A 27,235-nucleotide genomic window follows, 5' to 3' on the forward strand; every position below is an offset into this window, starting at 1 on the left:
GAGGATTGCCACCCCAGCTTCTTTTAATGTCCATTAGCATAGTAAATTGTTTTCCACCTCCTCACTTTAAATCTGGAGGTGTCTTTGGGTCTAAAATGAGTTTCTTGTAGACAGCATATTGATCGGTTTTCTTTTCTTTTTTTTTTTTTTTAAAGATTTTATTTATTTATTCGACAGAGAGAGAGATCACAAGTAGGCAGAGAGAGAGAGGAGGAAGCAGGCTCCCTGCTGAGCAGAGAGCCCGATGTGGGACTCGATCCCAGGACTCTGAGATCATGACCTGAGCCGAAGGCAGCGGCTTAACCCACTGAGCCACCCAGGCGCCCGGTTTTCTTTTTTTATCCATTCTGATACTCTCTGTCTTTTGATTGGGGCATTTAGTCCATTAACATTCAGAGTAACTATTGAGAGATATGAATTTAGTGCCATTGTATTGCCTGTAAGGTGAGTGTGACTGTATATTGTCTCTGTTCCTTTCTGGTCTACTACTTTGAGGCTCTCTCTTTGCTTAGAGAACCCTTTTAGTATTTCGGGTAGAGCTGGTTTGGCGTTTGCAACTTCTTTTAGTTTTTGTTTGTCCTGGAAGCTTTTTGTGTCTCCTCCTATTTTCAATGATAGCCTACCTGGATATAGTATTCTTGCCTGCAAATTTTTCTCAGTTCTCTGAATATATCATGCCAGTTCTTTCTGGCCTGCCAGGTCTCTGTGGATAAGTCTGCTGCCAATCTAATATTTTTACCATTGTATGCTACAGACTTTTTGTCCCAAGCTGCTTTCAGGATTTTCTCTTTGTCACTGAGACTTGTAAGTTTTACTATTAGATCACAGGGTGTGGACCTATTCGTACTGATTTTGAGGGGGTTCTCTCCACCTCCTGGATTTTGATGCTTGGTCCCTTTGCCATATTAGAGAAATTCTCCACAATAATTCACTCCAATATACCTTCTGCCCCCCTCTCTCTTTCTTCTTCTTCTGGAATCCCAATTATTCTAATATTGTTTCATCTTATGATATCACTTATCTCTCGAATTCTCCCCTCATGGTCCAGTAGTTGTTTGTCTCTCTTTTGCTCAGCTTCTTTATTCTCCATAATTTTGTCTTCTATATCACTAATTCTCTCTTCTGCCTCATTTATCCTAGCAGTAAGAGCCTCCATTTTTTGTTACACCTCATTAATAGCTTTTTTGATTTTAGCTTGGTTAGATTTTAGTTCTTTTCTTTCTCCAGAAAGGCTTTTATTTCTCCAGACAGGGTTTTTCTAACATCTTCCATGCCTTTTTCGAGCCCAGCTAGCACCTTGAGAATTGTCATTCTGAACACTAAATCTGACATATTACCAATGTCCTTATTGATTGGGTCCCTAGCTTTCGGTACTGCCTCTTATTCTTTTTTGTGTATGTGTGGTGAGTTTTTCTGCCTTGTCATTTTATCTAGATAAGAATATAAGAACAAGAGAATAAAAAAATAAAAGAGTGGCAAAGACCCCAGAAAAATGTGCGTTAACCAAATCAGAAGTGATCCCAGATGTTGGGGAGAAGAAAGCGGGTAAAAAGAAGTTAAAAGAAAATAAATTACCAATAAATAAATTAAAATAAATAAATTAATTAAAATAAATAAAATAAAATAAATAAAAATTATATATATATAATATATATAATAAAAATTATATATATATAATATATATAATAAAAATTATATATATATATATTAGACTGGTGAATAGAACAGAGCCACTCACTTGATTTGGGGTGTATTTTGGTCTCTTAGAAGAAACTACCTCCCAAGATTTTAAAGAAAGAAAAACATATATATACAAAAATAAGGGTAAATACAATGAAGGATGAAATATGACTATAAAGATGAAATTTTTAATTTTTTTTAAAGAATAAAAATAAATTTTTTAATAAATAAAATTTTTTTAAAGATTTTTTATTTATTTACATGACAGAGAGAGATCACAAGCAGGCAGAGAGAGAGGAAGGGAAGCAGGCTCCCCGCTGAGCAGAGAGCCTGATGTGGGGTTCAATCCCAGGATCCGAGATCACGACCTGAGCCGAAGGCAGAGGCTTTAATCCACTGAGCCACCCGGGCCCCCCTGTAAAGATGAAAATTTTTTAAAAAATTTAAAAAAGGAGTTGATAAGGTAAGTTGGTTGGGAAAAGAAAGACAAAGAAAGTGGAGAGAATTTGCTCAAGCTGGAGACTAGAACAAAGCCCTGTGCTAGATTTAGGGTATATTTTGATCTATTAGAAGTTGTATTCCAAAATTTTTCAGAACAAAACACCCTATATGTATACAAAAAATAAAGGTAGGTACAATGAAGGATAAAATATGACTATAATAATGAAGGTTCAAGGGGCGCCTGGGTGGCTCAGTGGGTTAAGCCGCTGCCTTCGGCTCAGGTCATGATCTCGGGGTCCCGGGATCGAGTCCCGCATCGGGCTCTCTGCTCAGCGGGGAGCCTGCTTCCTCCTCTCTCTCTCTGCCTCTCTGCCTACTTGTCATCTCTGTCTGTCAAATAAATAAATAAAATCTTTAAAAAAAAAAAAATAATGAAGGTTCAAAAAGATTTATTTTTAAAAAGTATTTTATTTATTTATTTGAGAGAGAGAGATCACAAGTAGGCAGAGAGGCGGGCAGAGAGGAGGGGAAAGCAGGCTCCTCCGTGAGAAGAGAGCCCGATGTGGGGCTCGATCCCAGGACCCTGAGAACATGACCTGGGCTGAAGGCAGAGGCTTAACCCACTGAGCCACCCAGGCGCCCCTCAAAAAGATTTTTTTAAGAAGGGTATTGTTAAGATAAACTAGTTAAAAAAACGTTAAAATAGGAAAGAGTAAAAGTTAAAATGAATATGAAAAATATGAATATGAAAGAAATATGAAAAAGATTTGAAAGAATATGAAAAAAAGTTTTAAAAATTTAATTAACTTTGCAAGACTAAAGAATCATGAATTCCATGCTTTGCTTTCCCCTCCTCTGGAATTCTGCTATTCTCCTTGATTGGTGAGCTTGGTCTTGGCTGGATGTTCTTGCTGATCTTCTGGGGGAGGGGCCTGTTGCTGTGATTCTCAAATGCCTTTGCCTGAGGCAGAATTGCACTGTCCTTGCCAGGGGCCAGTCTAAGTAATCTGCTGGCCAGATCCTTTGTTCCCTGAATGCTTTTTGTAGAGCTCTTTCAGAAAGTGGTCAATTTTCTGTTTCTAGAATTGCTGCTCTTCTTCTCTTCTATCTCTTACACACTCCCACACACATGTTATGGTGCTCCCTGGACTCTGCTATGGATATGGCCTCTTTAAAGCTCAGAGAAGGATGATTTATATGCTTTCAAACAGATTGATGGCCTATTCACCTCAGTCTCATATTTGATCAATACAGGGATGCCTGCCCACTCTTGGTATCTGCTCAGATTCTGATCTCAAAGGTCCTGAGACTGAGCTCCCTCCGCACTTAGCAGGGAGGCTGCTTGGGCTCCTCTCCCTCTGCCTACAGTTTTAATAATTTGGAAAAACACTGGTGTAGGTGATGGGAGGAAGAGTCTGATCTAGAATAACAGCATTGAAGATGGAAAGGGGAATAAATGTAGTTGGCATTGTGAAAGAAGAATTGACAGCTTGGCAATTGATTACATAGGGTGGGGTGGTTAGAAAAAAAAATGGCAGAAATCTAAGAGATTTTGAGAGTTAGGCTGCCATTAATAAATCTACCAGGAGCTAGTTTTTTGCTCAGGATGATGGTGAGGTAGAAATAAGAGGCTAGATTCTCAGTCACAGATCCCTGCCCTTATTCTCTATGAAGGTTGTGATTTAAAACTGTTTGGCAAGGAAGAGACTAGTAAAGAAAATGATTTGGTGTTGGCCTTTTTAGTACTATTCAGATCACATGATATATGTGACCATCCCTTCTCCTCACAAAAACAGATTTATTAATCTGTATATTTGTAGCCTCTTTTACACAGATTGATTTTTTTCTTAGCACTGGGAGAGGTATATTCTTTAATATATGTATGACCTCTTTTATGGTTGCAAATTAAATTGCTTTAGAAATTTTATAATTATTTTTTAAGCAATAGGGTGCTACTTACAGAGACATTTTTACATAGTGGTAAAGAGAATGAGCTCAGGAGTCTGAATGCTATAGTTTGAATCCTAGCTCTTTCACTTTGTAGCTGTAGGACCTACTCAGGTTATTTAATTCATAATGCAGGAATTATAGTACTGTTTCCTTCAGAAGTTGGAGGGGAGAAATAAATGAGATAATGCCCACAAAGGGCTTAGCACAGTGTTTGGCACAGGCTGACCAACCAATGTCAATGTAACTAATGTTGTTTATCATAATTACTTTTAGAATGTTATCATGAATCAGATAAATTTGTAATTCATAGATATTTTTGCATTTGGCCTACATATTTTGACTAGTTCCTTTTTTGCTAATAAGAATTTTAATAAGAAATTGTTAAAAATTTAGATGAATAGTGTCTTTGAGATTTCCTTATTCCATGAGTACTTCACTTGAGCCTAAACCATTCTCTTCATACAGATTAAATTGCTAAAGTTATATAGAGTCAAAATTATTTAAAATTTGCATTATTTAAAAAATTTTTAAAATAAAATTTACATTATTTAATACAGTTCATTACTGTCACAAATAAACCTCAAAATATATAATGATGCAAATACAATAGCAGTTTATTTCTTACTCATGGGACAGTACTCAGAGATGAACAGGTGATCAGAGTGGTCTTCTTCCAGGAAGTTATTTAGGCCACTATAGCCTCTGCCATGTTCAAAATGAGTTCTAAGCCCACCTTTGGGGCTATTCTCATTTGAACCAGCCAGAAGGGAAAGATAGCATAGAGGCATGCTTATGGAAATTTTTATGGACCAGACATACATATGTGTGTGTACATGTATCACTAAAACTCAGTCATGTGGTCACTTGTCACTGTTCTCGAGGAGCCCAAGAAATGTAGGTTAGATCTGTGCCAAGCAAGATGAGACCATGGACTTAGGTCAACAGCTACCTGTCTGCTATAGTTGACCTGGAAACAAAGTATAGATTTTAATAGATAGATAGATAGATTTTAGTATAAATTTGCTTACCATTAGGTTCTGACTGTCTAGATGGGCAAGTGAGACAGGAAATGGGTGGATTGAAAAATGGGGAGGAGTTAAGGGGCCATAGGTTTTGATAGTCAAGAGAGGTATAATGAATGTGTTTTAGGTAAGGGGAGTTCCATGGCCAGGAAAAGGAAGTGAAGTCTAAAGCCTCCTAGATTGTAGTAGTTAGTATGAAGAGGGTTCAAATTAGTCCTTCCTTTATAACTGTGCTCTTAATTACTGTGCTAAATTGCCCTACTAAACTGTATTGACTCATCATTGTTTCAGACAACGTAGTTCTAAGGACAAAATCCTGGAGTCCATTTACTTGTCTTTCTTGGTGACTTCCACATACAAACCAATGACTCAGCTGGTTTGAATTTTGGCTATGTTATTTATTAACTGTGTGATCTAGAGCAAATAATATACATTCAATGTTTTGTGATCCATTTCATTGGTCCTTTTGGCAATTCAATGAGATTATACATATGTATATCAAATTATATCAAAATATATCAAAATAATACCATATGTATATATGGTATTATAAGGGTGGCTCTGAATGTTATTGTTCTAGTGTTAGATTTTAGGAGTCATTATTATAGAGATCATCATTTGTTGTAAACCCTCATTTTGGGATTCAGGATATAAAGAAATTGAATTGTATCTCAAGGACCCACAACTATTTAATTGGTTCCTGAAAGGAACATGAATGTAAGGTTTCCCCACTTATTGTTCTTTCCATGCCATACTACTTCTTCTGAAAGAGAAAACAAGCCACCCATCTCATTTTTAAAAAATTATAATATTTGGGAGCACCTGGGTGACCAAGACAGTTAAGCATCCAACCTTGATTTCGGCTTAGGTGGTGATCTCAGGGTCACGGAATGGAGCCCCGCTGCAGACTTCCAAGTGCAGAGTCTCCTTGGGACTTCTCTCTCCCTCTCTCTCTGCTCCTCTCCGCTATGCTCACTCAAACTATCTCTCTCTAAAGTAAATGAAAATAAGTCTCTAAAAAAATTATATTTGTACGCTTGTTTCAGGAAATATAATAAAAACTGGTTCAATGCTAATGGTGAACTGAATAGCACTTAAGAATCTAATATATTTCAGTTATTGTTATTCATTCTCTATTTAACAATCAATTTCTCCTCATTTTTTCTTAAATCATAGTTTTTAATCCTTGTGACAATTTCCAACCAGCAAGAATTTAACCTGATTGTAACCTTGAGAAATTGGATTAAATAGTAGCCTGAAAATCTTACTTGTTACTTACCTGAATCTGAATTTAAAATACCAAGAAGAAATTAAAATTGGGGCCTTTTGAGTTTGCTTAATTCAGTTGGACACAAAAATCCAATATTTCAGAGCAACATTGATATTTCAAGAGAGTCAATTTTTTAAAAGTTAATAAAAGAAGTACCCTTCTGAGGCAACGATGGATTGGAGTAACATAAAAATAACACATAAAAGGTTTGTGGTGGCTGATGTTAAGCTGGCATGTAGCATTTACTTTCAGTATACAAATAGCAGAAGAAAAAGAGATAAGGATCTTATACATTTTTTTCCTCCAAAATTTTTTTCTGTTTGAGTCTAGTTGACACAAAAAAAGGATCTTATATTTTGATGAGACATTTTAAAAAATGATTGAGCATGCTTACAGCTGCATCTCAATGGTATTATGTAAATTAAGCTCTAGCAAAGCATCTGCTTTCTAATGTTTCTACTATGAAAGATATACGTAATAGCTCTATAATAAACAGCTTAAGAACACATAAAGTATTCATACAGTATAAAGCTGTGGCCGGGAGGACAGTAGAGAATGGTATGGACATGAACGCTTTCCTGTTTAAAAGAATTTTTTTGAATAAAATTGTCATATGGATATTCTAATGTTCTTTCTTATTTTATTAACTGCTCCTGTTCAAAACTCATTGATTATAGAACTCTACTCTTAAAAACTAGCATAGTGTTTTCTAATCTTTTTAATACTCGAGATTCTTTTCTGAATTTTCTTCCAGCTAACCCTGTGGTTTCAAAAAGTTGTCTACCACATACTCTGCATATTTTAATAAGTAATTTGTTCTCTTTTTCTAATTAATCAGATAAATATGTGTGTGTTATCACACTCAGTTGATGTAATTTCAACTAAAAGCAAAGAAACTTGACAGTTTGTCTTTCCTATATAGTCTTGAAGGTAAAGGTTTCATGTTCCTTCAATTTTTAAAAGTACTCATAAATCACTGATCCTCATAAATGTTTTTGTGCATCTTTAGGACCTTGAAACAACATAAAATTAAGGGGAACTACCAAAATCGGTTCTATGGTCACTCTTTAGTTGTCTGCAACAGTGCTTTCCAATAGAAATGTAATGCAAGTCACAAATGTGATGTAAAAAATTTTAGTACCCATGTTTTAAAATGTAGGGAAAAACCTAGATGACCTTAATTTTAATAATATACTAGTGTAATCAATATCAAAGTTGAGAACCTATCAACAAAGGAATTCTATTGAAAAACTAGGAGTTCTTATAATTCAATAAGAAGACCTATATAATCAATGGAAAAAATAGACAAGAGAACTGAACACTTTACAGAGGAGAATATACAAATGATCAATAAACATGTAAAAATATGCTCAACTTCTTTAATAATTATGGCAATGCAAATTAAAACCTCAGGACAGAGGATGGGCCCAATGTCAGGAAGAAAGAGGACCAACTGGAATATACCTGCAGTCCTGCAAATTTTTTTCCCCACCTCTAACCAAAGGAAACTATAGAGTGTAATGCCTATGGCTTCACTTCTACCTCCTAAAACTTGTGTCATTTTACTTTTAGGGAACTTTAACGAGGAGCTATAAAGGAAGAAAGTCTCTAGGAAATACAATTCCCAGTATAAACGGATTAATGATTTGAACAGTCCAGCACAATGAGATACCACTATCTGCTCACCATACTTGAGAAAATAAAATCGATGTGATTTGCAACAATGTGGATGGAACTAGAGGGTATTATGCTAAACAAAATAAGTCAGTCAGAGAAACACAGTTATCATATGATCTCATTCATGTGGAATTTAAGAAACAAAACAGAGGATCATAGGGAAGAGAGTTAAAAATAATAAAACGACAAAATCAGGGGGAGACAAACCGTAAGAGATTCTTAACTGCAGGAAACAAGCTAAGATTTGCTGGAGGGGAGAAGGGAGGGGGTTGGGGTAGCTGGGTGATATTAAGGAGGGCACTTGAAGTAATGAGGACTGAGTGTTATAACTGATGAATCACTAAATTCTGCTTCTGAAACTAATAATACAGTATATATTAATTAAATTGAATTGAAATAAGTTTTCATTTTCCTAAATGGTTTTACCAGTTTAAAATCGTTGTACCAGTTTGCATTCGGCTGAAACTATGAATTTTACTTGCTCTGTGTCCTCACCATGATTTGGTATTTGAAGTTGTTGCTGTCTTATAGACATTCCACTGTTCTAATCAGGTCTTAAGAATGAATGCGTGGCATCTCATTGTGGTTTTAATTTGCATTTCTCTGATGATTAGTGAAGTTTGAAAACTTTATTTTCAAGTTTATTTGTCTTTAAGGAGTGCCTCTTAAGTCTTGCCCATTTTTTAAAAATTTCTGATGTTCTCTTATTGGCTGGTAGAGTTCTTTATATATTCCAGATAAAAGCCCTTTGTCATGGATGTGTATTATAAATCCCATCTCCTGCTTTATAGCTTGTCTTTTCACTGTCTAAATCGTGTCTTCCAACTAAGTTACTAATTTTAATGTAGTCAGTTTAACAAAATAATTTTTTAATTTATGTTTAGTGCTTTTTGTCCTGCTGGAAAAATTTCACACTGCTCACACCATAACTCAGCCATGCTGGTCTTTCAGTTCCTTGAAGGAGACTTGTACCCCTACTTCTTCCTTGAGAGTTTCCCTCCTTTTCTCCTAATTTTTACCTGCTTTTTCTTTAACTTTTAGGTTACATATTTCCTGAAGGAACTCCTCTGTGACTCTTAGGATAGATACGGTTTTCTCTGTTCTGCGCTCTCATAATCCTCTGTGCTTTGCTTCCAGAGAAGCTCTTCCATCTTCAAAGTAGATTTTTGAACTAATAATTGTTCAGTCTGCTTCTCTAATTAGTGTGCAAGCTCCAGGAGGGCAAGAATCAAGTCTGTTTTGCTTACCTCTGTATGCTACTCCTTTTGTTTAGCTCAGTTACTGGCATGTAATAGGAGCTTATTAAATATTGAGTTTGCTTATGGTTTTATGTTTGTGACATTTTGTAGTCTGTATAGAGAACATGACTGAGACATTTATATAGGCCATGGAGAACAATAATAAGATATTGATAATAAGTTAATCATGTAAGTTGAAAATACAGTCTTGCCCCAAACCCTCCTATGTCTTGGGGAGTCCAAGAGATTCTGGAGTAGAGATGCTTTTCCTATTCTCTTTGGATTAGAATATACCCTCACCTACATTTTCACAATATTTAAGTGTTTTCCCTTTTCCCATTTCTTGAGTGATATTTTTATGTTTAAGTTGAAAGCTGTACAGTGAGGGGAGTATATCACATTTAACATAAATGGCAGTAAAACTGCCCAAGCAATGGGTGTATGATATAGACATACTGAGTAAACAAATAAGGGGTTGTGATCGTTAGCTATGTTTTCTGCTGGCTTTTTGGAGATGGTATTGAATTACCAAAGTACAATATGATTTATTTTTTATAATACTTTGCATCAGCAAAAGATATATTAGATGCATGGAAAATGCTTAGCTACAAATTTATGTCCCTCACAATTTGTCTTCATTTGCCTTATGTTCTGGGAAACTTTAGTCTGTTCAGTTTCCCTTTTCAGAAAGAATAAGAAATTTTCTTGTCTGTATGGTTCATTGTGGATTGTCAGTGCTATTCTTCATTTAAAATGCAAATGTTCTAACAGAAATCTCCTATAATGATGATCTTTTTGGTGGAGTTGATAAGATGATAGAGACATGTTGTCTCTAAGCCTTTGATAATTGTGTTCCTTATTTTTATTCTAGAAGAGACTCACTGCTTTTCATTAATAAGAAAATGGGATTAAAAGAAACATGAATAAGGATTATATTTGCAGAGCCTATTTATTCAGCACATGTTTATAAAGTATCTATTTTGTTCCAGAAGCTAATGAAACTCAGAGATGGATACTTTCTATAAGACTTTAAATTTTTGTTTCAAATGATAGCATTCTGATAAGAGTTGAATTTTAGTGTTTTGCTAGCTGTGTTCTTTTTCTCAGCAATGGAATGAGGGTGACAAAATACCCATCTCATAAAGTTTCTGATAGGAGTAAATAAGATAGTTCACCTAAAACACTTACCCCGTGCCTGGTGTATAATAAGCACTCAGTATTTGTTAGCTGTCATTTATCATGAGACTTCATTCACAATAGCCTCTTTTCCATTTTTTTTCTCCCTGCGTCTTTCTGCTTATTTTTTCTGTATCGTTATCAGAGCTAAGTTTCTGAAATACAGATCTGATTGTGTAATACTACCTCTTAGGACCATCTTTTCAACTTGAAAAACCTTTCCTGGACCATCTTTTCTTTTTTTTTTTTTTTTTTTTCTGGACCATCTTTTCAACTTTAAAAATCTTTTGTGGTTTTCTGTTGTCACAAGAAGAAAATCATGAGTGGCATTTAGCACCTTGCCATTGGACCCTGACCTCCCTTATCAAGCCAGCTTCTGCCTTTGCCCCCCAAGAGCGTGCAGCCCAAATAAGCCATGTGCAGTTATATTTCACTGTCTTGACTTGTGTTCCACTTTCTGCCTAGAATTCCTGCCTCAACCCTCTCACCCTCAACCCAGTGAAACAATTCTGGGTAATATGGGCAGCTCAGAGATACCTCTTGTTCTTCCCAGACAGAATTCTTCTTATCCCTGTCATTTCATTATCTTTAGCAGTTATCACATTACTAAAGTTAATTACATATGTCTTGCTCTCCCACTAGTTTGTGAGTTCTCTTTAAAGCAGAGACCGTAACTTATTTATGACTGTATCACTAGAACCCAGTAGGCACTCAGTAAAAACTTGTTGAAATAATGGATTAAAGGAGAAGTGAGATGGGGGAAATAGGAGGGGGAGACAAACCATGAGAGACTGTGGACTCTGAGAAACAAACTGAGGGTTTTGGAGAGGAGGGGGTGGGGAGTTGGGTGAGCCTGGTGGTGGGTATTCAGGAGGGTACATATTGCATGGAGCACTGGGTGTGGTGCATAAACAATGAATTTTGGAACACTGAAAAGAAATAAAATAGAAAAAAATTTGGTTTAATTTTGTTTTAATTTCAGTGGTTTTTGTTATTCTAGATCCTGGGCCTTGTCCAAAATATGAGTGTTTTCCAGTGTCCAAAATGTAAACAGAGAACTCATATTTTTGGTGCTGATGGTGCAAGAAGACTAGCACGGACTCTTGATCTTGATGTTCTAGGTAAGACCACAGGATATTCCTTGCAAAGGAAATGGCAGAAAGGAAGGTGGGGATAAAGCATGGTGATGAAGAATGGCTCAGAAAACGATGAATTGTCTTCAGTTTTGTGCTTTAAATTAAGATAGTATTGGGAGTTGTATGTGTTAACCTTCCTTTGCTTTTTATAATACTTCATTAGTAGAAGGCTTTTTGAAGAGGAGGTTTGTTCTGCCAATTATAACTTTTGCTGTAGGTAAAAACTGCCTGTATTTTGAATTCGAGAAGAGTTTCATGGTTTGAGTACTGTAATTGAAGTCCTTATTTTAAATAATGGTCATTGGTTGTTTGCTAAGGGGACACATCTTTCAGTATAAAGAGGTATATGAAAACACCTGGTTAATATGTTGTAGCAACCTTTCTAAGTTTCAGTTCTTGGTGTATATGAAAAAATGCCTGTCTGAGAAGTTCTGAACTTGTCACTCCTTTTGTTCTAGAAAGATAATGTCTTCTGTTTTCTGTAATCTCTTTATATGTTTTTGTTCCAAAAGATATGGCACCTGAAATACACATTATATGAACTGTTCATGTTACTGAATTGAGGGATTAATTAGTGTTGTAAGAAGTAAAATCAGGTGTTAAGTGAGCAAAACACAGATTTTAAGTAAAACATAATTTAAAAATCCACAGGCAACTTAATGGACGTTTTAGGAAACGTGTTGATATTTTCCTTTTGAATGAGTTTCTGTTCTGGGCAAAGGCAGATGTTAGATGCTGAATAAGGGAGGAAGAGAGTGAATTATTAGTTTTAGGTAGTTAACAATTAAGATCCCTTAGAGATCAGGGAATTTCAAAACATTCTTGATTATAATTAAATTTCTAAAAGTTGATGTTAAATGTGTTATTGTTATTATGCATTTGTACTGTAGCAGCCACCACAGTACCAGGTGAATACTAATGATATATTTTGATACATTGCTATAATTATAGCCACTAATTATATTCTGCAACTGTTTTTTATTTAACTCACCTAGAAAGTTCAATTTCCCAAATCTGCATAATAACAACAGATTGACATTCACTTATGTAATAAAGTAAATGTGTAATTATAATGGCATTATTGAATTTTACTGACAATATTATAATTCCCTGATTTATAAATGGGTGGTATGATATCGTAAATCACTTATTTTGAATTTGAAATATATCTCATAGAGAAACAATTTCACATATGGAAGTTCCATTTTAATCAACAGCTCACAAATGTTTAGTTACCCTAAAAATGTGTCAGAAACACTGAATACTGATCACAAAAAACAGATAGTGCTTATAGGTTGTTGTATCTAATAGTGTTCTGGGAAAAATAATTCAGTGTTCCAATACAGGGCACATCTCTTCCTTTTAATGCAGTCATGGGGCTCAGTGAGACCTCCCATGATCTGGAGCAGGGGCTCCAATAACAAAGAGGCTGGAGGCAGGAAGGAGGAACTGAAGTCAGGGTAAGAGCTCTTCCAGTTATGGCCTTATGGCTGGTTGAATTCCCCAGGAACCCTTATATGTCCTTTACTGTCTCCCTGGCTGCCTTTTAATTTACTTAAATCCACTGGGCTATATTTAAAAAATTATTTGGTAAAATGGCTGTCAGAACTTTCTCGGTATTACCTACAAGGACAGATTATGCATAGTCATTATGTCTCTGAAATATGCCCTTGCTTCCTTCAGACCTAGCCCCTCAAAGATAATTTAAAGGCCAGGCTGCACTTTACTCACTCTACATATCTTTATTCCTTTTTGTCCCTCTCTGTTAAATAGCTGTTAGCCCATTACCAGTCTCACTATGGTGTGCCACCTGTTTTCTAAAAAGGTTTTCGTCTTTCTTCATCAATTCTTCTTTGCTTATAGATAGGATTATGAGTCTCTAGAAGGCAGAAACTATATTGAGAGGTGACTATATATAAAGAAAACAGTTTTGCTTTTTTTCCCTTCCATGATTGTGGTAGAACTGGAACCATTCAGGATTCCTTAGTATGATGGCATAAATCAAGGAAAAAGCTTTATGGGTTTCTAAGAATTTTCTTTAACATATTTTCCCGTATCCCGGTGACAGTTTCTTGCACTCTTAAATTGATATATAGAATAGACATCAGATTTACTGAAAAGCTAATCTTTAAGTGACTACAGAAATATTCAGGTATTTTGTCATTGGCTATTGACATTTAGGAAAGATTTAAAGAATTGATTAAGACAAAATAATTTGCTGACAAGAGAAGAATGAATTATGTTACTCTATGTACTTTATAATATAACTTGTAATAGATTTTTAATTTTGTAGCATATACTTCTGCTTTATTTATCTAGCCTGGCCTGGTGCTGCTGACTTACTTATATAAACACACATGTATGTTTCAGTAATGCTTGCATGGATTTGGAGTGGTTCTAGGAATGCTTAGTATCATGACAAGTCAACTTTTCTACTTATGACTCCATTTACTGCATTTTAAGTCTAAATCTTTTGTAAGGCTTCATTTGTAAAGGGGTGGTAGAGTCAATTGTATGATGGATCAGAGCATTTTTCCCCTAAATTCTACCACCTAATAGTAACACAGGAAAGACACACCACCTTTTCAACCTCAAGTGTGTATAAAGGAGGTTCTTAAATACTTCCTGAGATCTCATCTGGTTCACAAGTTTTATGTAATGCTATAAAGATCGATACATGATAAAAGAAAAATAGTTCCATCAGATAAAGAGAAAGGTAGTGGAGATAACAGATCTGCCTTACTTTTCAGCAGTTCTCTTAGCTCACTCATCTGCCAATATCAGGAAGATAATTTTGTTACACTTTTTTTTTGATGAATTTGTCTCCCCATCTTTTTGTCTCATTTCCTCTTATTGCTTGGTATGATGTGTCTATATCAGATATTACCGAGAGAAATACTTCTACAAATGTCTTCCAAGCCATTTCTTGCTGGAAGACCTCCAGCAAAGAATAAATCAGAGACCTTATCCCTTGATCAGCTGCCATATAGCTTTCATATATACATAACACAATCCTCGAACTACCCTCCAATGAAATACGTTGGCCCTAATTTTCATTTGAAATTCCTTTTTCAGAGATTTAGCAACTTAAAGATAGTCATAGTTCAAGTTGACTTGAATGAATTTAATTTAAACTTGTTTTTTTGTGTTTTTTTTCTGAAGTTCAAATGGTGAAATTCCAAATGCCTATGTAAACTTTTGTAGTATTAATGGATGTCTGGTGGGCTCTTTTAGGAGACATTCCCTTACATCTTAATATAAGGGAAACTTCAGATACAGGCCAGCCGATTGTGTTTTCACAGCCTGAAAGTGATGAGGTAAGTGATGTTTTTATATATGTATTTTAGTGGTTTTTTTTTTACAGGATATATATATACTTTCTGATATTTACAAAGAAAATCGGGAATATCCAGTTTATTTGCAATGCATTTTTAAACAAAGATAAGTTAATTTATTTAAAGCATCTTTAAATAACTATTTTATATCATAAGTATATCAGTGCTTGCTCTGAATTATTATCTGAACAAGTTTACCTGCAAAGGCCTATCACCTAGCCAGTTTTCTCATGAAGAACACAAATAATGAGTGTTTATCAAATTCTTATTTTTCTGGCTAGCAGTATCTAAATACCCAAGATTACCATATTTCAGTATTAGACGTTCATCTGATTGTTAGGAGAAGTAAAACTGATGTAAGAAAGTATTGAGTTGGGGGCACCTGGATGAGGCAGTTGATTGAGCATCCCAGTTGGCTTCAACTCAGGTCATGATCTCGGGGTCGTGAGATAGAGCCTCATATCAGGCTCCACACTCAGTGCATGGTCTGCTTGAAATTTTCTCTCCCTTTTCCTCTGCCTCTCCCGCTCATGCTGTTTTTCTAAAGTAAATAAACCTTAAAAAAAAAAAAAAGAAAGAAAGAAAAGAAAGTGTTAAGTTGGATATAAGGAAGTTGTTTTATGCATTAGAGATGGAATTTTCACTACATATATTTTAATAAATATGATTGAGGAGGTAAGGTCAAAACTGGTTGTGTTTCATGAGCCAACGTCATTGGAGATATAGTTGATAGATTTTCAAGACTGCTGAAGCTTTATGACTTTAAGAATAAAATCTTTTATTTTACTCTCTTTTTTAGATAGGAATAAAATTAATTATATGTATTTCTTCTGTCCTAAGTAACACTTGCTATATAAGCTAGAAGCTCAGCTATCATCTAGATGCATCAGCTTTGATGTAGTTTTTGTGCTTCTTTGCTGAAAAGCCCCAGTCAGCCTTCTTACTGTTATTCCTTTTTGTTTTTCCTTAGCTCATGGGTTTACCTTTATAGTACTATTATTTTGGCTATCCGTAACTACTACTACTTTCATTCCTTCCTTCCCTTCTCAAATCTTGTGTGAACTGGAAAATAAAAGAGCTGAGGTTGGTTAAAGCTAAAAATAAAGTAAGGGTAAAAATGATGGTTACCCTATGAACACCAATCTTGGATAAGTAAAGTACCTTCATTTAGAATTCTTTCTTTCAGGGGCCCAAGGTCTTTTCCCTTTCTTCAAAGTCCACAGTTATGGTGTAGGTGATTAAGTTGCTGGGGATATGATCTCTGAGGAAGAGTATAATGTGTAGCACTTATCATTGTGTTTCTTTTCTCTGACTTACAGGTAGTAAATGTTAAATTTCCTTTTCAGTCTTTTCTTAGAAATCTCCCAGATAAGCAAAAACTGTAACCCTTTGTTATTCTCATAATTAGTCTGGCAACCCAGCTACCATAGGTGTACTTTATGTAGTGGATGAAAGTTGTATGAAATTCGAGTGTGTTTTAATTACATACTTTAAAAAATATATATTTTATTTATTTGACAGAGAGAGATCACAAGTAGGCAAAGAGGCAGGCACAGAGAGGGGGGAAAGCGGGCTCCCCGCCGAGCAGAGAACCCGATGGGGGGCTTGATCCCAGGACCCCAAGGTCATGACCCAAGCCGAAGGCAGAGGCTTAACCCACTCAGCCACCCAAGAGCCTCTAATGACATACTTCTTTTTTTTTTTTTTTTAAGATTTTATTTATTTATTTCACAGACAGGCAGAAATCACAAGTAGGCAGAGAGGCAGGCAGAGAGAGGAAGGGAAGCAGGCTCCCTGGTCGGCTTGATGCAGGGCTTGATCCCAGAAACCTGGGATCATGACCTGAGCCTAACGCAGAGGCTTTAACGCACTGGGCCACCCAGACGCCCCCCTAATTACATACTTTTAAATGCCTCCAAAGAATAGACTAAAGACATTCTGTGGTGATTTCTTATAGAATAATTACTTACTAAATTATATCAATTACGAGTTTAGATTTTTAAGTATTTTCTCCACCTATCCATTATTACTTTTTTCTTTGAGATTTCTGAAAAGAAGTAAAAGGAATGTAATAAAAGAGAAAACATAAAGCAACCATCAAAAGATAATGTGATTTAAAACTCTAAACAGTAGTGTCTGTGTAGTTTTTTGGAGTTAAGTTTTTTAAATCTCATTTATATTTGCATAAACATTAGACCTACTATTTTACTGTTGCTCACTGACATTTATGAGAATGAGGACAGCCTAACCCTTTGTAGCTTGTGCTAGGTTTGATTTGGTGAGGTCTTGGCAAGAGTAGTGAGAATTTCGTGTTCCACATTGTCAACCTTAAATATTAAAACTTCTGAGCAATTTTAAGACTTAGGCATGGCCATGAAAAGAAAAAAAAAAAGTTTATTCTGTTTCAATGGAAATTATTACTTCCTACTCTTAGATTGCAGACATTCATTATTAGTAATCATCCTCCTAATAATAATAGCAATTACAGTGTACCAGATGCTGTCAGACATTTTACTTACATAATTTTATGCTCACAACAATTTAATGCAATGTATAAATAGTCCCCATTTTACACATGAGGAAACTGAGGTACAGGGAATTTAAATAATTTTCCCAAGGTTATAGAACAGATAAATGGTAAAATGTGATTAATAGACAAGGGTTTTCCTTGCAAACATTGGCGTCTTTCCATTATATCACCTCCCAGGTCTTAGGTTTGATTTCTTTAATTTGTTTTAAAAGGTAGTACAATACTTGGGTGCAGTAAATACATTATTTTATTTGATTCTCTTAACACATTTGTGAGATATGTATAATAATTTCCATTTTTCAGGTGAACAAGCAAAGGTTCATTTACAATAAAGAACTGTCCAAGATAGTGCTAGAGGCTATTTCCCCTCAGTTTTAACAGCGTACTCTATGTATTCTCTTATGAATGCAGTACTTCACTTCCTAATAAACTGCAGGATTAGTTCGGTGTCTGTGATGTACATTTAGACTAGCTTTCGGTTCGCCTCCTGTCCGTATCATAGGATCCTTCTGTTTACTCTTGTGATGAATCTTGCCTCTTGATAAACTTTTTCTTTCCCTTTTACCCTATGAACACCAACAGAAATACGCTCATAGGAGCTAGTCACAGCCCTCTCAGCAAATTCTGTTGTTGTTTGTGGAAGCTTAATATCGATTCTACTTACATGTCTTCATTTAAAGAATAAAGTTTATACTTTTCAACATGATAAACTTCTGTGAAAGTTAATGGGACTGAACAAATAAAATTGTTAATCATTGACCTCTTAGATGAACACTTTTTATTGTTTGCTTTTAGGGGTTGACCTACAAGTAAAATTATTAATTAGTAAAGGTTTCATTTTTAGCTTTTTGTTTTCTAACTCCACCTTCTCCGTTTTCTATCACTCCCTCCTCCCAACCCCAGATTCCAGGACTGTCACTCTCTGCACAGCACATCTTTTAAAATTAGGCAACAGGGACTTCATTCTCCCAGGAACATTTAACTTTGAGTGGACACAAATACTATAGTAATAGTGATTAATTTCAAATATGATTTATGCTGAATTTAAGGCATCATCAGAAAAGTTGTAAGGAGCTACTGCACCAGTTAAAAAGTACCAGCAAGCTGCTGCCTCCTCAGTCATTGGGCAAAATCTTCTGAACATGTGCACTGCTAACGAAAGGGGAGTAATTGAAACTCCAAATATAGTAGTGTATAATAGCCAGAGAAAGCCACAGAGGAGGGGAGAGGAAGTGGACATTTCGGATTCAGAACTCTTAAATCCATCGCTTCTCGGCCTTTTGGCTAAGATCAAGTGCAGAACTCTTAAATCCAGTAGCATTGCCTCTTGTTGGTGTGATTATAATTGCTAATTTAACTTTATCTATCTTTTGCCTTTACTTGAGTCCAGGACACAAGTGGTGGAACCGTGATTGACTAATAATTTTGTGGTTTCATCCTTTTGTTATCAAGTAAAAGGTCTTAATATTGGCATACAGAAAGGTGTGCTATAAGGTATTCCTGGTAAAGACTTTCAATGTAAGTGGAAGCTTTATTATCTTAGAACTTCTAAATTATTACCTTATGATCTTAATATGAAATGATTGTATATGATAAAGTAGAACTTCAGATATTTAAAAATAAAGACAAAGGAAAAAGTTCTCTATAAAACTTCTTGCACTTTGATTGCCATCCCTTTCCTTTAACTTGTTAATATACAGCAGACAAATGGGATCCAGCTGTCTTATCTGTGCTTCTGGATGGCCCAATAAAAGATCTTGAATAGAAGTGTTATTCTGTGTATATTTGAGGTGATGAAAGAGAGAGTATTAACAGTTTGAGAAATCTAAATCATATTTTTTACATATGATACACATATTTGCCTTTTTGCTAGTTATGGATTAGACAAATCCATAGGTACCTTTCCTTAGCCCAGGAGAAGTAACTGTGGGTACATGTTCATATGAACTCTTCAGTGAGATTGTAAATTACCTGAGGATGTAACAGTAATAATAGCAGCTACTAACTGTTTGCTTCTTTTGTGCCAGTACTGAACATACTTTATTATTACTTAATACTCCCCCAAATGCTTGCGATAGTTACTATTACTTTAGCCATTTTAGAGATGTGGAAACTGAGTCTTAGAAGGATTAAATTAAGTAACTTGCCTAAGGCCTCATAGCTAATAAGTGATGGAGCTAAGATTTTAAACCATGCTTGTCTGACATCAGAGCCTCAACTCTTCACAAGTGAGCTATTCTGCCTTCCTTTTGTATCATTACATCCCACAGATTCCCAAAACAGTAACTTGCATATGATAAGAACCAAAATGTATTTGTTGAAATGATACTGCATTGGCTGAAAAAATTCAATCTCAACAGTTTTGTAGAAATTGAAACTGAAACTAAGCACTTTCAGTGGTTTCTTAGCAAATGACAGTCTAATCAGTACTTTGAGTGTGATATATTGAAAGTTTAAGCTTGGAGATAGTCCATTAAAAAACAAAGGTTAAAAGTAGCAAATTTGATTATTCTGGAATCATTCATCTCTTTTTGTAGTCTGATAGGTTTATGTCTGTGATTTACCATAAGTAAGAATTTAAAGATGATAGAATGATGGCCTTCTGTCAGCTTGCCTTAGTGAACTTTACATTTTCATCACAAAAATTTTAGACTTAATCACTCAGAAAAGCTACTAGGAGATAAAAGGTATTTACAAAGATGCCTGGGTAAAAATCAGCACACTAGATTTAAGAGAAATATTTATTTACAAAGTATTTCCATTTTTACACAAAACAGCTGTTTCTGTTAAGTATAGCAGAAAGTGAAACCATTTTTAGATAAAGCATTCTGTTTAAAATTGTTTGTACTTTGGATTTACTGTTTAATATGTAGTAGAAGGATCTAAGCTTTGGAGTTAGATGGACCCAGGTTTGAATGTTTGCCAACTTACTGACTTTGTGACCTTGAGCAAACAACTCCCAGTTGTGTGCTTTATCCAAGTCGAGTTGATGACGCTTGTTTTACATAAGTGAGATTACTTATACAAAGTATTTGGTAGAGTAGGTATTAGATAAAAACAATTAAGGCTTTATTCATATTTCGAGAACTATTCTTTTTTTTTTTTTTTAATGAACTCATAGGTGAGATTTTAGCACTTTTCTGATAAGATAAAGCATAATTCAGCTGTTAGGGCTCAGGTATGGTTTTTAAAAGTGAAAATGTGTGAAAGACGCTTGAAACATCTTCAAGTCTGGGTAAACAAACCTCAGATTGTTCTTTCATCATGCAGAGTCAGAGTTGGTCAGCCTAGGTTCGAAGACCAGCTCATCCCATATTAACTGTAATGCTTTGGGCAAGACCATTCACCTTTCTGGTTCTTGGTTTCCTTATCTTTAAGTGGGGTTAATGACAGAATTTATCCCTTAGGGTAGCTGCAAGTTTAAATGAAACAGTACTTGGTAGATATTAAGTACTCAAGTAAATTTTAGCTATTATCAGAATAGTAGATGTAGTAGTAGTAAGAGTAGTAGCAGTGGTGGTGGCAGTAGTACATGCATAACTCCAAGTATGTAAATGTAGAAATTAATGGTTTTAGAAGATCTTACTATTGTGTCTTACAGATACTTTTTATAGATAAGATAGGGAAAATAGGTAATATTTACAATTGCAATTGTCTGGAGCTTCTAAGATGCAGATGTCATGATCATTGATCTGACTGGGCCATGTAGGCTTTGGCTTAGTTTGTGGTGCACAGTGGCTTGGGGGTTGCTCTTAGTATTCAGCTGCACTAAGGACCCCACAGAAGAAGGGTGTAACAACTGACCCCAGGAATTCTTTGATGGGATCCAAAATTCAGCAAGTGAAGAAGCCTATGAGGTGCTCGCTGCTGGTATTGGATGCCATTCTCAGAGAGATAAGGAAGGTGCTTTCCAAAGATAAACCATAGAGTGGTAATAAACAGTCCTATTTAAAATTACTAACAGCTCTTATGCCAAAGAAGTTTTGACAGTATCTAACTCAAGATATCAATTTGTCAGAAGAGGAAGATAAAATTTTTCTACAACTAGACTGGATTGCTGGTTTGCTGAAATGGGAATTAGAGCTTAAAAACAGTAATTGCTGGTATTAAATATTTTTTCAGAAAGTCACCTTGTAAGTATTTGCCCAATAAAGAATCTAAAATTCTTTCTACCCTTTCACACCTTCAGTGTACACAACAGCATCCTCTTGCTGCTGAATTTCCTCATCTCACTCAGCCTTTTTCCCTATTCCATTCAAGAGACAGCTCTGGCAGACAGTTCATGAGTCATTTGATGTCTGCTGGGGAGAAGTACAGAACAAATGAATCTCTTCTTTTCCAGGCCAAAGCTTACCTGAGGATTGCTGCAGAAGTGGTAAAAAGATTGCCACCACCTCTAGAGTGAGTTCCCCAAGTGGTCTGGAAATTTGCCTGGTGCTTAACAATAAGAAGACTTTCGGAAATCAGCAGTGTGGTGATGAAACCTACAGGAATTATAGCAATCATAATTGTTTTCTTCTATTTCTAAGGAAATAATGTCTTATTTTCAGATTTAATTTGCTAAGCAATGACTCACAAATAAAATTTTTATATATTGATGCTAACTGCTACATTTAGGAATTTTTCTGAAAGCTGATGTGTACCAACTGCACAGAACTGCATTTATTTTAATGAACATCCCCTAGGGGAATCATGAGTTTGTGTTAGAAGCCCAGCCTTCCATTCAGGAAAGAAGGTGCTCTTTTTGTGGGACTACAGAGTTAGTCATTTAAAGGATTTACTAAATTTGTGTGCTGATATGACTATGATGCTCTCCATCAGTCAGTTGGGTCTAGATTTAAATTTTGCTTTGGGCTATCTTGGATACATTCTTAATATAAATAAACCTCTGTTTCATCTGGACCAGGCTTTACCCTAGACTTACTAAATATAATCTGCAGGGGTGGACCTGGACATGTATATTTTTTAACAAGATTATAATGATTTTGATGATCTGATTATGATGGAAATAGAATAATAGGAAACAATTTATCAAGTATTTTCTTGTCATTAGAGTTAATCTTCCATTCATATGAGTGAGGTACTATTGTTATCTCCACTGCATAGAGGACAAAACAGGTATGGGTGTGTTAAGTGTCTTGCTAAAGGTTACTATTCCAGCAAGCGATGGAGCTGGAATTTGAACTTGGGCAGTGGGATACTGGATCCTTCCTTTTTTATACCAAGGAGCATATATTTATTTCAAAAAAGAAATGTGGTATTCAGCATTTCCTCAAACTTACTAGACTGTGAAAATCTCCCTTGTCCTCTTTTAGGAGCATTTCATGGAGTTCGTGTTTCAAATGCTATGCTTTGAAAAACATTTATTTTACTAATGGAGGCTCAGAGAAATTCAGGGGGCTTCCCAAGGTCAGGTAGCAAGATAGTTACAAAGTTGCAAGTACTGATAAGAATCATTGGTTGATAAAGAACCAGTCTATGATCTTTGGCAAATACCTTTACATCTTTTGCTTTGCCTCTGACTTAAATAGCCAGAAAATTAGGCAAAGAGTTACATGTCATTATAAACATGTTTTCACACACTTATATTCACATTAAAAAAAAAAAAAACTGAACATGAGTGTTCATGGAATTTTTATTTGTAATAACTAAAAACAACCCAGAGTTTTTCTATGGGCAAGTAGTAAGACAAACTGTGATAAATCCATACTGTGGAATATTAATCTGCAGTATGAAAGAACAAACTATGGATACATGTAACAACAACAGTGAATTCAGAGAATTATGCTGAATGAAAAAGCCAATCCTAAAAGGTTTTATACCATATGGCTCCATTTATGGAACATTCTTGAAATGACAAAAATTATAGAAATGGAGAACAGATTAGTGGTTTCCAGAATTTAAGGGGGGAGGGTTGCTGGGGAGAGAATTATGCATGGCTATAAAAGGGCAACATAAAGAATCCTTGTGATGATGGAAATGTGTTCTCTATTGTCACTGTGTCAATGTCAGTATCTTGGGAGCTATTGTACTATAGTTTTGCAAGATGTTATTATTGGAGGAAATTGGGTAAAAGGGCAAAATGGAATCTGCATTATTTCTTACAACTGCATGTGAATCTACAGTTTCCTCAACATAAAAATAAAAGTTTAGGGGGCGCCTGGGTGACTCAGCCGTTAAGCGGCTGGCTCCTGACATGATCACAGGATCCTGGGATCAAGCCCCACATGGGACTCCCTGCTTTGTGGGAAGCCTGCTTTCCCCTCTCCTATTCACCCTGCTTGTGTTCCCTCTCTCACTGTGTCTCTGTCAAATAAGTAAAATAAAATCTTTAAAAATAAATAAATAAGTGGATGAATGAATGAATGAATGTTTAATTAAATAAACACATGCTGCTGTGTCTGAATTGAAATGACTTGGGCCAAATTATCCATGCTAATTAAAATCATGAATAGAAGTATTTGTGAATACACAGTAATCAACCTTCATCACTGTTAGAAGGAAATAATGACATTAAGTTGTAGATAGATATTTGTGTTTTTACATTTTTTTCAGACAAGGCTGATATAAATAATCATTGAGCAGTTCTAAATAACAAAAAGCATTTACTTGAACTAGGCATAACTTTACCTAGAAAAAAAATGATTTAAAGAAGCTCCAGAGACAATAAAAGTTGTGTGCCAATTTAATACATCTCATAGGGAAATGGAAAAGGTCTTTTTTTTTTTTCTCATAAATATACGACTTTGAAAAGAGCTTCATGTAAAATCGCCTGCCCTCTTCTCCTTTACCCTTGCCTACAAGTCTCTGCAGATTCTTCCAAGAAAGGCACTGAAAAGATGGTGGTTGGATTATATATACAGGTTCATAAGTAGAAGAAGAAAAAGTAGCAATAAGAGCAAGAATGAAGCTTATTCTAAAATTTAGCCTATGGCTGCCTTTGCTAAGCTTCAAAGAGCTGACTTTAAAGATAGACACAGCTAGTCTGCCTGTTGTTAGGGATAGTATTTATTCCTTATTCTTCACGTTTCCATAGAATGTAGAGAATTTCCATTCCACTCTCCAGGAGGCAAAGGCAAGCTGCCCCACTCTCTTCATGCCAGGGAAGGAGGAGTGATGCATCTTATGGGTAAATTTCTACCTGTCTGAATTTCTTTGATTTCAACCAAATCCTGAGCTTTCTAAGGCAGGCTGCAGGGAAACTTGTCCATCTCAGCCTTGGACTTGGGTGTGCAAGTCCATCTAGGTCAGCAGTTGCGCATTTCGTAGCCCACTGTGGTCACATATCCTCTAATCCAGCTTTTTGTCAGTAAGATAGCTAATATTATTTACCTTTATCTGAATTCTGTGTTTCTCAGTTATAAACAGGGGAAGAATTCCACCCCCCCCCCCCATCAACCTCCACATTCCAAAAACATACCAAATATCTTTCTACAAAAGTACATTAGAGTTCAGATACTTACATCACTCCATCGGAAACACTTCTAATAAAAAAATAAGTTCACAAAAGCCAGAAGCTTTGTGGGGTGGGGGGAAGTGGGAAGAGGCTATAATGAAGTATTACACACACACACACACACACACACACACACACACACACAGAGTAAAGCATGGGAGACATATAGGTCAGTTGTCTACAAAGTGGACACCCAGGTAACTACCAACCAGGTTAAGAAGTAAACCAACACTGACATCACAGAAGCCTCAGTATTTTCTCTCACAATTGTTGTGTTCTCCTTCCCTTACAAAAATAACTATATACTGATATCTTAATACCTAAGCTTATACCCTTCAACATTATAGTTTCGCCTATTTTTTGCAATTTATATTAAATGGAGTTATACAGTATTTTGCTGTATATTAATGACTTTTATTTTGCCCTATATTAACCGCTCTATATTGTTTCTGAGTTCCACATCTACTATTGCATATAGCAGTTTTTCATATTATTTCTTATAGAACATTACATTGTTTGAATATACCCAACTCACCTGGTCCACTGTAGATGGATATTTGGATTGATTCCAATGTTTTATCCTTACAAATAGTGCTGCTTTGCACATTCTTGTACATATTTTCTTGGTATTTCATACTTAAATTTCCGTTGTTATTTCTGGGAGTGGGATTATTGGTAGTTGTTTAGTTGGTATCTCGTTGTGGTTTTAACTTTGCATTTACTGGTTACAGATGAAGTTGAGTACCTTTACATGTATTTATTGGCTAATTAGATTTCCTCTTTTGTGTACTGTCCAGTCACATCTCTTGCCCATTTTTCTGTGTTTTTGGAGTGTTTATGAATCCTTGTCAGTTCTGTGTTGCAGATATCTTTCACACTCTATTTTGATTTGTCTGTCATTCTCTTAATGTTGTCGTTTTGACAATCAATCTTAATTTTAACATGTTCAAGTTTTTTATTTTCCTTTATGATTATTGATTTTTGTGCAGTGCCCCAAGGCAATGAAGATATTATCCTATGTTAATTTCTAGAAGTTTTAACATTGTTTTGCTTTCTACATTTAGTTCTATAATTCACTTGGAATTATTTTTTGGTTATTAGATTGAGATAGCCTTTAAGCATTTTGTGGGCTTTTTTTTTCTTGTGGCTATCTAATTGTCCACTGAGACAGTCCTTTTCCTCTACTTTTCTGCAGTACCAGCTTTGTTGTAAATTAAATGTCTCTCTTTCTATGGTTCTATTTCTGGACTTTTATTCTGAACCATTGGTTTATTTGTCTGCCTTTGCACCAATAACTCACTGTTTTATTCATCATTACCTTGTTCTTCAAAAATGTTTTGGCAATTCTTGATTTTTTTCATTTTTATATAAATTTTAGGGCCAGCTTGTGACATTCAAAACAACATCAAACTACTGGAGGGTCTCAATTTTGCTGAGGTTGGAGAAGATTAGGAAGAGCATCATACAAGAAAAAACTGTATGATCTACAAAATCATAATTTTTCTTAAACCCACCAGAGATCCTAACAGCCAAGTCATCTGAAATGTATGAAAAGACAGATCCCTTCAAGGAGCAACAGGATGCAGGTATACCTTTGGCAAAACACAGAAGAAAAAGATGACAAACTCCCTGTAATAGCAGGTAGGAAAAATCCAGTGAAAATTTTTAACAAATTGCTAACAACTGAGTGTGGAATAACAGAGTAACTAGCACACCTGGAAGCTGCTATTGGAGGGGAGTTTGCACCCACTCATAGGTTTTTCTCTGTGGACCTCACAGGGTGCCCAAGAGAAGACTTGAACATGGGACAAGGGACTAGTGAAAGCCTTCTTGAGTAGTACAGGCCTGGAGAAGGAGAGTAGCTGATGCTTTGAGAAAAACACAAAATCTTTCCTGACTTTCCTTTCCTATAAAACAAACACCAATAAGTCACTAGGGGACGGTAGTAAAACTGTCCTCAGATGAAGACACATTATGACTGTAGGAGAGGAAATAGAAAACCCTCCAGTCATCGGGGAGAACAGGAAGTCATCCTAACCCTGGCCACTAAAGACATCCTATCATTGAGGGGAGGGTTGGCATCACTGAGGAAGCCCATTCACCAAGATTCAGGGACATAGGTCTTATCTGAGCTAAGGCTAGATCAAGACAACAGAGAATACCCTGCCCCACAGCAAGCTAGCAAACACTAAGTATAATATATTAGCAGTATCCACTGGTGGAAGAGGGGTAAAGACTATGAATAGAGAGATCAAAAGCTAAGAGTGGAGGAACCCATCCTTCAGTTTAAGCACAAGGTAATACCAGAGGGGTTTGAAGCCAGT

General features: G+C 35.7%; 1 protein-coding gene, 1 long non-coding RNA gene and 1 pseudogene across 5 annotated transcripts in view; all 3 read left to right on the forward strand.

Annotated features, from left to right (window-relative positions):
• The window catches only part of NUBPL (nucleotide binding protein like), a 207,516-nt gene extending 183,790 nt beyond the window's left edge, over nucleotides 1-23,726 (forward strand). For all 4 annotated transcript variants that reach the window (XM_032341486.1, XM_032341488.1, XM_032341484.1 and 1 more), the window contains 3 exons: nucleotides 11,455-11,575; nucleotides 14,825-14,907; nucleotides 21,798-23,726. In XM_032341486.1, coding sequence (XP_032197377.1) covers nucleotides 11,455-11,575; nucleotides 14,825-14,907; nucleotides 21,798-21,860 — 267 coding nt within the window. In that variant the 3' untranslated portion in view covers nucleotides 21,861-23,726. The remainder of the gene's footprint in view (nucleotides 1-11,454; nucleotides 11,576-14,824; nucleotides 14,908-21,797) is intronic.
• LOC116592051 lies at nucleotides 18,720-18,898 on the forward strand (annotated as a pseudogene).
• Nucleotides 23,727-25,008: 1,282 nt separating the features above from the next.
• The window catches only part of LOC116591239, a 56,188-nt gene continuing 53,961 nt past the window's right edge, over nucleotides 25,009-27,235 (forward strand). Inside the window, exon 1 of the long non-coding RNA XR_004285900.1 lies at nucleotides 25,009-26,552. This is a non-coding gene — a long non-coding RNA (uncharacterized LOC116591239). The remainder of the gene's footprint in view (nucleotides 26,553-27,235) is intronic.

Source organism: Mustela erminea, chromosome 5, assembly GCF_009829155.1.
Source record: "Mustela erminea isolate mMusErm1 chromosome 5, mMusErm1.Pri, whole genome shotgun sequence".
Lineage (NCBI taxonomy): Eukaryota > Metazoa > Chordata > Mammalia > Carnivora > Mustelidae > Mustela > Mustela erminea.